This window comes from Panicum virgatum, chromosome 8K, assembly GCF_016808335.1.
Source record: "Panicum virgatum strain AP13 chromosome 8K, P.virgatum_v5, whole genome shotgun sequence".
NCBI classification, from domain to species: Eukaryota; Viridiplantae; Streptophyta; class Magnoliopsida; order Poales; family Poaceae; genus Panicum; species Panicum virgatum.
The window spans coordinates 23508740-23519899 of NC_053143.1; the positions used below are offsets into that span (position 1 = coordinate 23508740).

The 11160-nt window shown below is 44.9% G+C and overlaps 1 protein-coding gene across 4 annotated transcripts; it reads right to left on the reverse strand.

Annotated features, from left to right (window-relative positions):
- Window positions 1–345: 345 nt before the first annotated feature.
- LOC120644244 (F-box protein SKIP16-like) lies at window positions 346–5375 on the reverse strand. Of its 4 annotated transcripts, none has more exons than XR_005663537.1 (5): window positions 5049–5375; window positions 1446–2156; window positions 974–1183; window positions 760–876; window positions 346–632 (listed from the first exon to the last, which is right to left on the reverse strand). XR_005663537.1 is itself a non-coding variant. In XM_039920824.1 (5 exons), exons 1-4 carry the CDS (start codon window positions 5292–5294, stop codon window positions 738–740), a joined length of 1296 nt encoding a protein of 431 aa, XP_039776758.1. In that variant the 5' UTR covers window positions 5295–5374; the 3' UTR covers window positions 346–632; window position 737. The 4 variants fall into 4 exon arrangements, 2 of the variants coding, with proteins under 2 accessions (XP_039776758.1, XP_039776757.1); XR_005663538.1 differs by having other exon boundaries at window positions 737–876; XM_039920824.1 differs by having other exon boundaries at window positions 737–866; window positions 5049–5374.
- Between the last annotated feature and the right edge of the window lie 5785 nt (window positions 5376–11160).

The window sequence follows — 11160 nt, forward strand, 5'->3', positions numbered from 1 at the left end:
CGGTCGCCTCCCCACCCGGCCGCCAAGCCCCACGTCGCCCACGGCCGTCTCCCCTCCGCCGCGCCTCCTTCCCGACCTGCACCACGACGCCCACGGTTGTCTTCCCTCCGCCGCGCCTCCTTCCCGACCTGCACCACGATGCCCGCGGCCGCCTCCCCTCCCTCTGCCGCGCTCAGCCTCGTCTCCCAATGTTGAGGCGCGATGTCCGCGGCCATGATCTGATGAGGAACGCAAGCGAGCAACAAATTGGAAGTCGATTGGGAAGCTCGTGGCAACAAGCTGGAAGCTGAGCCGCCTACCGTATTGCCTTTTTCCAGCGTGGAGCCAAGCCAAGGGAAGGTGTCATTCGATGCTCTCTCCCCAACGGCAACGTGACTGATTGCGGCCGAACAAAGTGCCATATAGTTGTTTAGTATCTACTGCTATATCAAGTAACGAGCACACGGTTCCATATTTTACATTACTCCAACAAGGAGACAAACATTGGTCCACCAAGCTAAGTACCTGGGAGAACCATCTACCACATAGATTACATTATTTCTCGCGACGGTCTTTAGAAGATGTACTCAGGCACCTCCAGAGGGAACGGAGCCACCATGACCTCAAACGGCTTCCCTTCAGGCCAGCTCAACCTTGCAAAAGAAAACAGAGGGACAAATGATGAACACTGTGAGGCCTACGAATCATTATAGATCTCCAACCGGTCAAAAAAGGTAAGGTCATATAACCACATAACCTTACTGCAGAATCATAACATACTTGCCAGGCACAAACGAAAAAGAGCCCTCCACAGATCCAGGCCCTTTGGCCAGTGGCGTGCAGCTCTCGTAGACAAACTCATCCTGACCTGGTGACAGCACAGGATACTGCAGAGGACTAGCCCATTAGATGGATAAGCTATTTTTATCTTTCGAATGTACCTGAGCATTCAACAATAAATAATGTAGATTTGTTTTTCCTGATTCCTCCATACCTGTCCAATAACACCTTCTCCCCTCACATCAGAAACAACCCTGTCCCTTGATCGAATGGTCCAGTGGCGTGAATTAAGCTGGCATGAAGAATAGTACACGCCACCTAGCATGCAAGCCTCTGGAACTGACAGGCGAATTGAGTAAGTGTACATACAACTTCGCTGAGGGTCCCCAGGATGTTCTGGTACAAAGACAGCAGATCCGCGTACCTATCGATATCACACATATGTCAGAACAAAGCTGAAAAGAGATAAACCATGAGAATGGTATACATGATACAATACTGCTGCAGTTACAAAATTAGCGCATATGAAGAAAAAATTAGTCCACACACTACACGTGCAAAAGATAATTTTGGTAGATGAACCAAATGTGTTGCCATTGAAGTATAAGCATGAAGTAGAGGAAGTTATGACACCTTCAAGTTCAACTAAATGATTATGTAACTGTGCAGGGAGACAAGAATACAACCTTAACACCATTTGTCACAGCTGAAGTGCATGATGGAGGTGCTTCTGGATATAAGCTGATATACCTTGACTTCATCAGCATACGGGTTTTGATCATGCCATTCTGTAAACGTCTGAGATGCTCTTCTAACCACAGAAGTAATCCATCTTGGGGCAGATCATTATCAGTTAGCTTTATCAATGCTTTAGGCACACAAGGCAGCATTTCTCCTAATGGTAAGTTGTTTGTGCCAACATAAAGTTCACCATTTGAGCAATTCAGAAGAAATGTTTTTGGATCAAACCATGAAGTCGCCACTATAATGAGCTTGCGCCCACTGAAGACATCCGGGAACTCACGATAAAACTCTGTTGTCTCTTCAACTATTTGCTCAAGTGGTGATAAATGCACATTTACCCAATGATCATAAAACGCATAGCCCCCAATTATTCCATGAGTGGCAATGCGTTTATTTACTTCATGGTTTTCACTAAAAGGCAGCTGAGCATTGCAAAAGCGATACAACAGCTTTGTGGGCATAGGAAGCTTGAAACCAAGGTCATCCTCTGCTGATTTTAGTTGAGCTTCGGTAACACCTTTGCACAATGTTTTGGCTGCGTCAGGGAAGTTTTCAGACAACCATATTTTCATTGAACTCCAGAATTCTTTCACTCTCTTTACCAGAGGTAAAGGGTACATGCCAAAAGACTCCAACCACACTTTATACGCAACCTACAAAGGAGATTTAAGTTTGATGTAATGACACCAACAGATGTTTGGAATTTAAAATTCTAGATATAAGAAGAAATAACACCACAGATAAACACAACAACATAGCCTTTTGTCCCAAGCGAGTTGGGGTAGGCTAGAGATGAAACCCAAAAGACACAAAGGTCACGGTTCAGGCACGCGCCAGCTAGTCTCCAAGCACTCCTATCCAAAGCTACCTCTTCAGAGATATTCCAATCCTTAAGGTCTCTCTTAACCGACTCGTCCCAAGTCAGTTTAGGTCTACCTTTACCCCTCTTTACCTTATCGACACGCTTTAGAACCCCACTACGCATCGGCGCCTCAGGAGGCCTTCATTTGATATGTCCAAACCATCTCAACCGATGTTGGGTAAGTTTCTCCTCAATTGGTGCCACCCCTACCCTTTCTCGAATAACTTCGTTCCGGACTCTATCCCTTCTTGTGTGCCCGCAAAACCACCGCAACATCCGCATCTCTGCTACACTCAGTTGCTGGACATGTCGCCTTTTTGTGGGCCAACATAAGTAAAAAATTGCAGGTTCATAAGTAACAAAGTCTAGAACTAAGAACTACACCATATGATTTCTCCCCTGGCTTGTTCCTTTAGAATTACTACGATGTGGAACAAACATTAGGGGTGCAAAAAACCAAACATTCACAACAGACAACAAATATAGCATGGAGATTGCATATCGTTGCCACCCTAATGACTTGCATGCTCCTTAGAACATGAATGAGAGGTTGTCAAGTGACTACTGCTTGTCCAATATCCTTAAATGTTCGTTTGGGTAGCTAAAATGCATCCTGATGCTTAGCCTAAATATCTTGCTTCCGAGAATCTATCATGTAAGAAGATTGAGGAACATCACGCAACACTGAGCAATAAGTTCAAGTGCTCACGAGGATGCAATTAAGAAATATATTCACTCAACTCAACAGTCAACACCACATGTAAAAATGCATAAGTCCCCACATGAACAACAGATATAATGGAATAAGATCGACTTCATCATGAAATTTGTGGTAATGGTCAGCCAGTCAAATACTCAATCTTTACGAAAACCAGCAGGAACAATTAGAAACATAATGAGTTAATCCTTAGACACCTAGAAATATCACTACTGGTAATGCTTTAATAAATTTTGCATAGGCTTTCCCTTTTTTTATGCTGGCTCACTTTCAGATTTATCTCTGGCCACCCCAACTTTCTTGGAACTAAAATACTTGGTTGTTGTTGTTGTTGTTGTTGTATAATAAACCAGCATTAGGTATAAAAGATGTAACAGTATCAAGTCATGACACAAGAACAGATGTATTGTCATACTCTAGTATCCCATACACACAATAGCCCCTTGATTCACATCCAAGATCATGAGATAACCACATAAGAATGTTTAGTCTCATGAATGCCATAGATGAAACCCTAGATACAGCTAAAAGAATGGCACCATATTATTCCCACACACAACTTCGAAAGAGTATTCTACTCCCTCTCTAACAGCCTCAAATATTTTCCCTAGGGGCCTGCGAATTCCTTCCATGTATATTTACACAAGAATCTGCCACCAAAGAATAATAGTTTTCTTCAAGTTGATTCTACTAGCTTCCCTGTTATTAAAACGACGTTTTCACGACGTTTTCACGACGTTTTCTCTTGTGAAATCGACGTTTAAACGTTAAAACGTCCGTTTAAACGTTAAAACGTCCATCGTTTCGTTAAAATCTACCCTCTATTCGTTTCGTCGTTTTATCGTTTTAATAAGCTTGACTAGCTTTGCATAACTTTGATTGGATTTGGTTTATGGGCTCACGTGCTTGCAATTATAAAGGTGTGGAAAATGTCCCACTCCAAAATGAGGTTGAAGTACAACTAACAGATTAGGAGTCCTCTTGCAATTATAAAGTCCTGGAAAATGACCCACTCCAAAGTGAGGTACAAGTACTACTAATAACATTAGGAGAAGTCCAAGTAGGTTTTAGAAATATGAGTGGAAAACTTCTTCACGACATAATAGGAAGGGGGGATATGCCATGACACCCTAAATGTTGCTCTACCTGGTGAAACTTCCGTTTAAGGACAATCAAGGACGGAATTATTCTAAAAGTCTAGAACTCGATCCTTCAATCCTAATGGCATCATTGCGAGAAATAAAGTTCTTTTTGTTGCAGATAGTAAATGCTTATTTGTTTTCATACAAAGAGAAGAATGAATAAACAAGTTTTTCGTCTTTTAAACAAGGATATCATAACCTTTGCTGCATATAGATTTAGACTATTGTAAAATGTAAACGGGGTAGTTCATCACAACAGGAGGAAGATGTAGTCCTTTGAAGATAATTGCACCACCGTGATTTTTGACATTACCCTTTTCACTATCATTTTCAAAGCTAATGCAATTCTCGTGCCTTCCAAACCCGATGTATTCTTGTACGTGAAACATTACAACCCAAATCTAATTACATGTCTACATTCTAAAAATGATAAAGCTGCTATCAAAACAGGTCCTAAGTGCTTGTCCCATCCATGGAAGAACTAAAAATCCAAAATGAGAAATTGACAAGCTCTGCAGCATCACCACTCTCATCCACTCCCTCACTTCTAAATTTGAAAATGGATTCCTCGCTCTGTATGAAATGAGCTCTACAATTCCAGCAACCCCCCCCCCCCCCCCCCCCTCCCCTACAAATAAAATAAAATCGTCCAATGTTCCTATCACAATTACCGAGCAGCATGAAGAAAACAAGAAACGACAACCGCGTCACGCAGAATGATCGCTCGCTCTTTGATTCCTGCAATTCTCTCTTTTTTTTTGAACCGAAAGATTCCTGCAATTCTAACAAAGAAACCAATCAACCAGAGCTAAGATCGGCTGACCTGGAACGACGGGAGCTGCTGGCCGTCGGGGTCGACGGGCGCGTCGAGCCCCAGGTCCTCTGCGCAGAAGCGGCGCCAGAGGGATTCGTCGGCGACGGCGGCGCGGAAGCGGGTGCTGGCGCAGGCGAGCGCCGCGGCGGGGCGCGCCCCGGCCTTGGAAATGACCGTGTCGAGGACGAGGCCCTCCATGCTTTCCAACCCCGCCGAGGGAGGCGGCGCTGCCTCCGGCGGCGACTGGGACGCCATCGGCGTGGCGGCGCGCTCCGGTGGTGGGGGGAATCCAGGAGGGGGTTTGTTGCTGCGGTGGCGGAAACGGAATGGGGAGGAGCTGACCAAGTACTGGTAGGGATGGATCTAACAAATTTGATATTTTAAAATAAATATATTTAAAATTTTATGCTAATCTTTTTTTATAATATCAAGCATATTATTACACATAAGAATAAAATTTTGTATAAATTTTTTTATGTATTATTTGCTCCCTACAATTAAAAAGGTGAAAAAAGATTCGTATCCGTATCCGATCCGTATTCGAATTTTTATATCTATTATTTGAGAATATATATGATAAATTTGAGGTTTAGTTTTTTTGAATCTTTACCAGATCAATGTTAATTATAAGGCTATGAATTTACATAGTAAATTTTACATCTTATTTGTTCATAATCGAAGAAAAATGACAAAAAATCTGACATTCGAATAGACATCCGAATCCATCCTAAGTACTGGGAGCTACGATGGGCCCCGCCGGAGTAAAAGAACAGAGGGTCGGTGAGACATTTCTGGAAGACACTAGCGACAGAGGGTCGGTGAGACCGGGAAACGCGTAGGAAAATCGTTTGGTTTGGGCAGGGCGCTTAGGCCAGTCTCAGTCATTATCAAAAACTAAGAATCGATAATAAAGATAGTGATTACCAGAAACTAGTCTTTCTGTTGGATCGATTATAATCTTCATTGGCCATGTTTGGATCCTTCGGCTAAAAAAATAGCCTTGAAGAATCTTGCTATTTTGGAATACTAGATATAGATTACCGACAAAACCCATTCCATAACTCCTAGGCTATTTTGTGAGACGAATCTAATGGACCTAATTAATCCATAATTTACTACAGTGATGCTATAGTAACTAAATGCTAATCGTAAATTAACATACATCGTTAGATTCGTCATGCAAAATAGTCTAGGGGTTCTGCAAATAGTTTTGTGCATAGACTTTATTTAATATTCCTAAATAATAAGATTCTCTATATCTAAAAAAACAGCTTTAGGATCCAAACAAACCCATTATATAGGTGAGTTGTATTCGTGAAACAGTACATGGACCGAAATAGAAGAAAGTAAGAAACACCAACAGAAGAACAATGGAGATGAACTTTCCTGCTTTGAAGTAGACGACAAAGCAAATGCACGACAGCATTTCTCAACTGAGGTCGTGTTTAGTTTCAAAAAAAAATCTACAGTATCTGTCGCATCGAATTTTCGGACATATGCATGTAGCATTAAATGTAGTTGAAATAAGAACTAATTACACAGTATAATTGTTTCATACGAGATGAATCTTTTAAGACAAATTAGTCTATGGTTCGACATTAATTGTCAAATAATAACAAATGTGCTACAATACTAAAATTCAAACTTTTTGCGAACTAAACAGAGCCTGATATGTTATGTGGTGGGATGTTGGAGGGAGGATTGGTGCATAGGTGGTAGTGGTGGTGCGTTTCTGGTCGAGGGCTGGGACCTCGCCGTCGAGGACGAGGAGGAGCCGTCGGTGCAGGAATCGATTAACCAAGGAGACCGAAGGGAAACTAGACTGATTTCATTGCTTAGCTTTCTCTGGATTACAATTAGCCCATATATAGAGCTCATACACTTTCTCAAAAGAAAATAGTTAATCATCCCTAAAATAACTTGAGATATTTCTTAAAATCTTCTAAATTAGCCACGTTCCTCGCCTTGCACCTCGGCTTGCACCGTCTGCTCTGGTTGTTTGGCCTGCTTCTTGCGGCGTTGATATTGCTTGCCGGTCATAACACCTCTCCCATCATGGAGCAACAGCTCGTCCTCGAGCTGAAAATCTAGGTAAAAGCGCTTGAAATTATCGAGCGACACCCCAGCAGCCGAGGAGGCCTCCTAATCAAGCCATTGCACCAACACTTCATAACGTCCACGAGCCAGCCTTCCCTTGAGAATCTGAGTTGGACAGGGACAAATCTAGGTAAATGGCGGTGGCGCATCAGGTGGAGTGCCATGGAAGGGCTTGAGCAATCCCACATGAAAAACATTGTGCAAACGCGCTCCTACCAGCAGGGCCAAGCGGTAGGCCACTTTACCAACCTTCTCTGTCACTTTGTAAGGCCCGAAATATCGCGCCCCTAACTTGCCACGACCTTGCACTCCGAGAGAGGCCATTGGCCGGTTGAGCAGGCGAAGTCAAACCCATTAACCCACCTCGAAAGGATAACTCTCTATGCTTCTTGTCATACTGGACTTTGGCATACTGCTAGGCCTGGTCAAGTTGGTCACGGATTTTAGCGATGAATTCATCCTGTTTCGGCATTTGTTGCTTCACTGCAGGCAAACGTGCTTCGCCAACTACATAAGCACGCAACATAGTAGGGTCACGGCCATAAACCACCCTAAAAGGGGAGGTTTTGAGGGATGCCTGATAAGAGGAATTGTAGCAGAACTCCGCCCAAAAAAGCTAGCGGACCCACTGTCTAGGCCGGTCACCTATCAAACAACGCAGATACATAGCAATGATCTTGTTAGTAGCCTCCGACTGCCCATCGGACTGAGGGTGAAAGGCAGAGGTGAACTATAACTTGACACCCGCAAGATGGAATAGTTCCTTCCAAAAATCACTTGTAAAAACCGGGTCCTGATCGCTCACTATGGATGCTGGCAATCCATGGAGCCGAACAATCTCCAGGAAGAATGCTTTTGCCACTGATGCAACCGTATAAGGATGACCCAATGGAATGAAATGGGCGTACTTACAAAAATGATCCACCACTATTAGAATGATTGTCTTGCCATTCACCTGCAGAAGAGCCTCAATGAAATCCATTGCTATGTCAAACAAAATTGTTGATGTAATTTCTAAAGATTGTAGCAGCCCGCCCGGTCTGAGGTGCTCGGTTTTATTCTGCTGATAGGTCTCACAGTTCCTGACATACCCCAAAACAAGCCGACGATCCCTAGGAATGTGAAAATCAGAGCGGAGACAATGGAGGGGGTTTTTTTTTGTATACCTTTGTGTCCCAAGCCATGTGCAAATTCCAACAGCGAGGGGATGACATCATACGAGGCTGGCACAAACACCTTGCCATCCTTGAGTAGCAGTTGATCCATCAAACGTCAACCATCGACACCTTCTTGTGCCTTGGCCTTGATCTCTAGAAGTGACTGATCTGCCACCAACTGCTGCCGGAGTTCATCAAAGAAAGAGAAGGATAGAACAGACAGGGCAGTGCATACCTCCGGATCCTCCTCATCCCTGCGAGACAGAGGATCGGCCACAACGTTGGTGACGCTCAGTTTGAACTCCACTTGGAAGTCATACCCCAATAGTTTAGTGGCCCAATGATGTTGCGGTATCGTGGAGAGGCGTTGATCAAGCAGGTATTTCAAATTGTGATCGTCTATCTGAACAACAAATTTGCAGCCCCACAAATAAGGATGCCAGTGTTTGACTGCTTGTATTAGCCCAATGAGCTCTCGCTCGTACATGGCATGTCGTGCGCGATGGTGCAGCTGAAAAAAGCAATGGCCCCGCTGCCTTGGTGAAGCACAGCTTCGAATCCCGACCCGGAGGCATCGCATTCAACGCTGAAAGGCGTAGTGAAATCCGGTAAGTGCAGATTCGGTGCGCTGGACAGCGGCTGTTGTAGGGTGTGGAAGGCCGCAACTGCCTCCTCAGTCCAGCAGAAACCCTCCTTCTTCAGTAATTTAGTAAGCGGAGCAGCGATCAAACCATAGTTCCGAATAAAGCGACGGTAATAGCCAGCCAAGCCAAGGAAGCTTCGAGCACGCACTGTCTTGGGCTGCGGCCAAGACAAGATAGCCTGCACCTTGCTTGCGTCCATGGCCACTCCCTGCGCCGAGATTACATGGCCTAGGTATCCCACTGAAGGCTCCCCAAAGGAGCACTTCGACTTCTTCAGAAAAGCTGGTGCTGCTATAATGTTTCAAACACCGCCTGAATGTGCAGAAAATGGTCCGACCATGACTTTCTATAGATCAAGATATCGTCGAACAAAACCAGCACAAAGTGCCTGAGGAACGGTCTTAAAACCAAATTCACCAAAGGTTGAAAAGTGGCAGGTGCATTTGTCAGACCGAATGGCATCACCAGAAACTCAAAGAGGCCCTGGTGGGTGCGAAAAGTTGTCTTCTCCACATCTCCCGAACACATGTGCACCTGATAGTATCCCGAATGAAGGTCCAGTTTGGTAAGAACTTGGCACCATGCAATTCATCAAGCAACTCTTCGACAACAGGAATAGGGAACTTATCCTTGATGGTAGCAATGTTGAGAGCCCGGTAATCAATGCAGAGGTGCCAGGAGTCATCATGTTTCTTGACTAGTAGCGCCGGAGAGGAGAACACTGACGTGCTGGCCCGAATGATTCCTTGTCAGAGGAGGTCCCACACTGGCGCTCAAGCTCGTCTTTCTGAAGATGAGTGTACCTGTAACGCCTGACTGCAACTACGTTTGTGCTAGGCTTAAGTCAAATTCGATGTTCGGTGGCCCTCTGTGGCGGCAGGTCGTGGGGTTCCCTGAAGAGTCCCTCAAAAGCCTGAAGCAACTCCGATAACAGGTCACTAGGTCGCGCCTCCAAGGATCGGAAGGCGAGGGGGGACGGCCGGTCAATGCTGCACCACAAGATCCTCTTGTCGACCACTTGAAAACCGAAGGTCTGCTCCCTTAAATTCCATTGGATGTCACCAGTTGACTCATCCAACTTACTCAAATCACCATATCGAGGGATCCAAGGGAAGTGCTCGAACCAAAATTAATCGCCGCCGACCATTCCTTGAACTTCTGCCAACCGACCTGGGCTATGCACCATGTCCCTATTGCCAACTTTCACATTCAGAGCATCACCGGGATAAATGGGAATGCATAGTTCTTCTGCTACTCAAGTGTTTATGAAATTCTTTGAGGATCCCGAGTCAAGCAAGGCAGTCAGGTGCCTGGAACCAATGAACACCCTGTTCGACCCTAGAGGGGGAGGGGGTGAATAGGGTCGCTAATCGCTTTTCTATCCTAGGGCTCAATCTAATTGCATAAGATAAACCTAACACGTCCTACACATGCTAGTTATGACTAAGGTTTATCTATGCTACCCTCTACTTACCCCAAAAGACTTGCAACCTATAGCCAATCCTAATCAAACTAACTAGGAAAGTAAAGGTAAGCAAGAAAGAGTAAATGCAGAAACGTAATGCGGTAAGTAAAGCGGTAAGGGAGAGGATATGCAAACTCCCGTGAAGACACCAAGACACACGATTTAACGTGGTTCGGTTAGGACACCAAAGTCCCTCCCTACGTCCACGGCCACTTGCTCACAAAGAACAAGTGGGATGCCGAGCCTCTTCACTTGATCACCGTCTTGTCACGCCTCCAAGGCTCCTGACAAGCAAAGGCTAAGTGACGCCAAGTCACAAAGACGAGGTCACCGCCACCGTCTATCTCGAAGCGTCACCACGGCACCGTCTTCACTATCTTGGAGCTTTAACACCAAGTAGGGGCCTCCTTCCCCGCACAAAGTGTCGTTGCCACTCCACACCAAGTCGGAGGGTCACACGACGAGTACACAAGTTGCTTGCCGCAGCAAGACTTTCTCTCAAGCTAGTTCTCTCAAGAACTAAGCCTAAACAAGCACTAAGCACTCTCAGAAGTGTGCTTAAGCCTATATGATGTACAATGAAGCTCTATGGTGGTTGGAGATGATCTTTAGCTCTTGTATACTTCCTTGAACTCCAGCACTCTCAAATGACCCGGCCTTGGGGGTATATATAGGCAGCACAAGCAAATATAGCCGTTGGAGAAAAGCTGCCAGAAAACTGTGTAACGCCGGTTAATCCGACGTACCCCAAAAGCCAT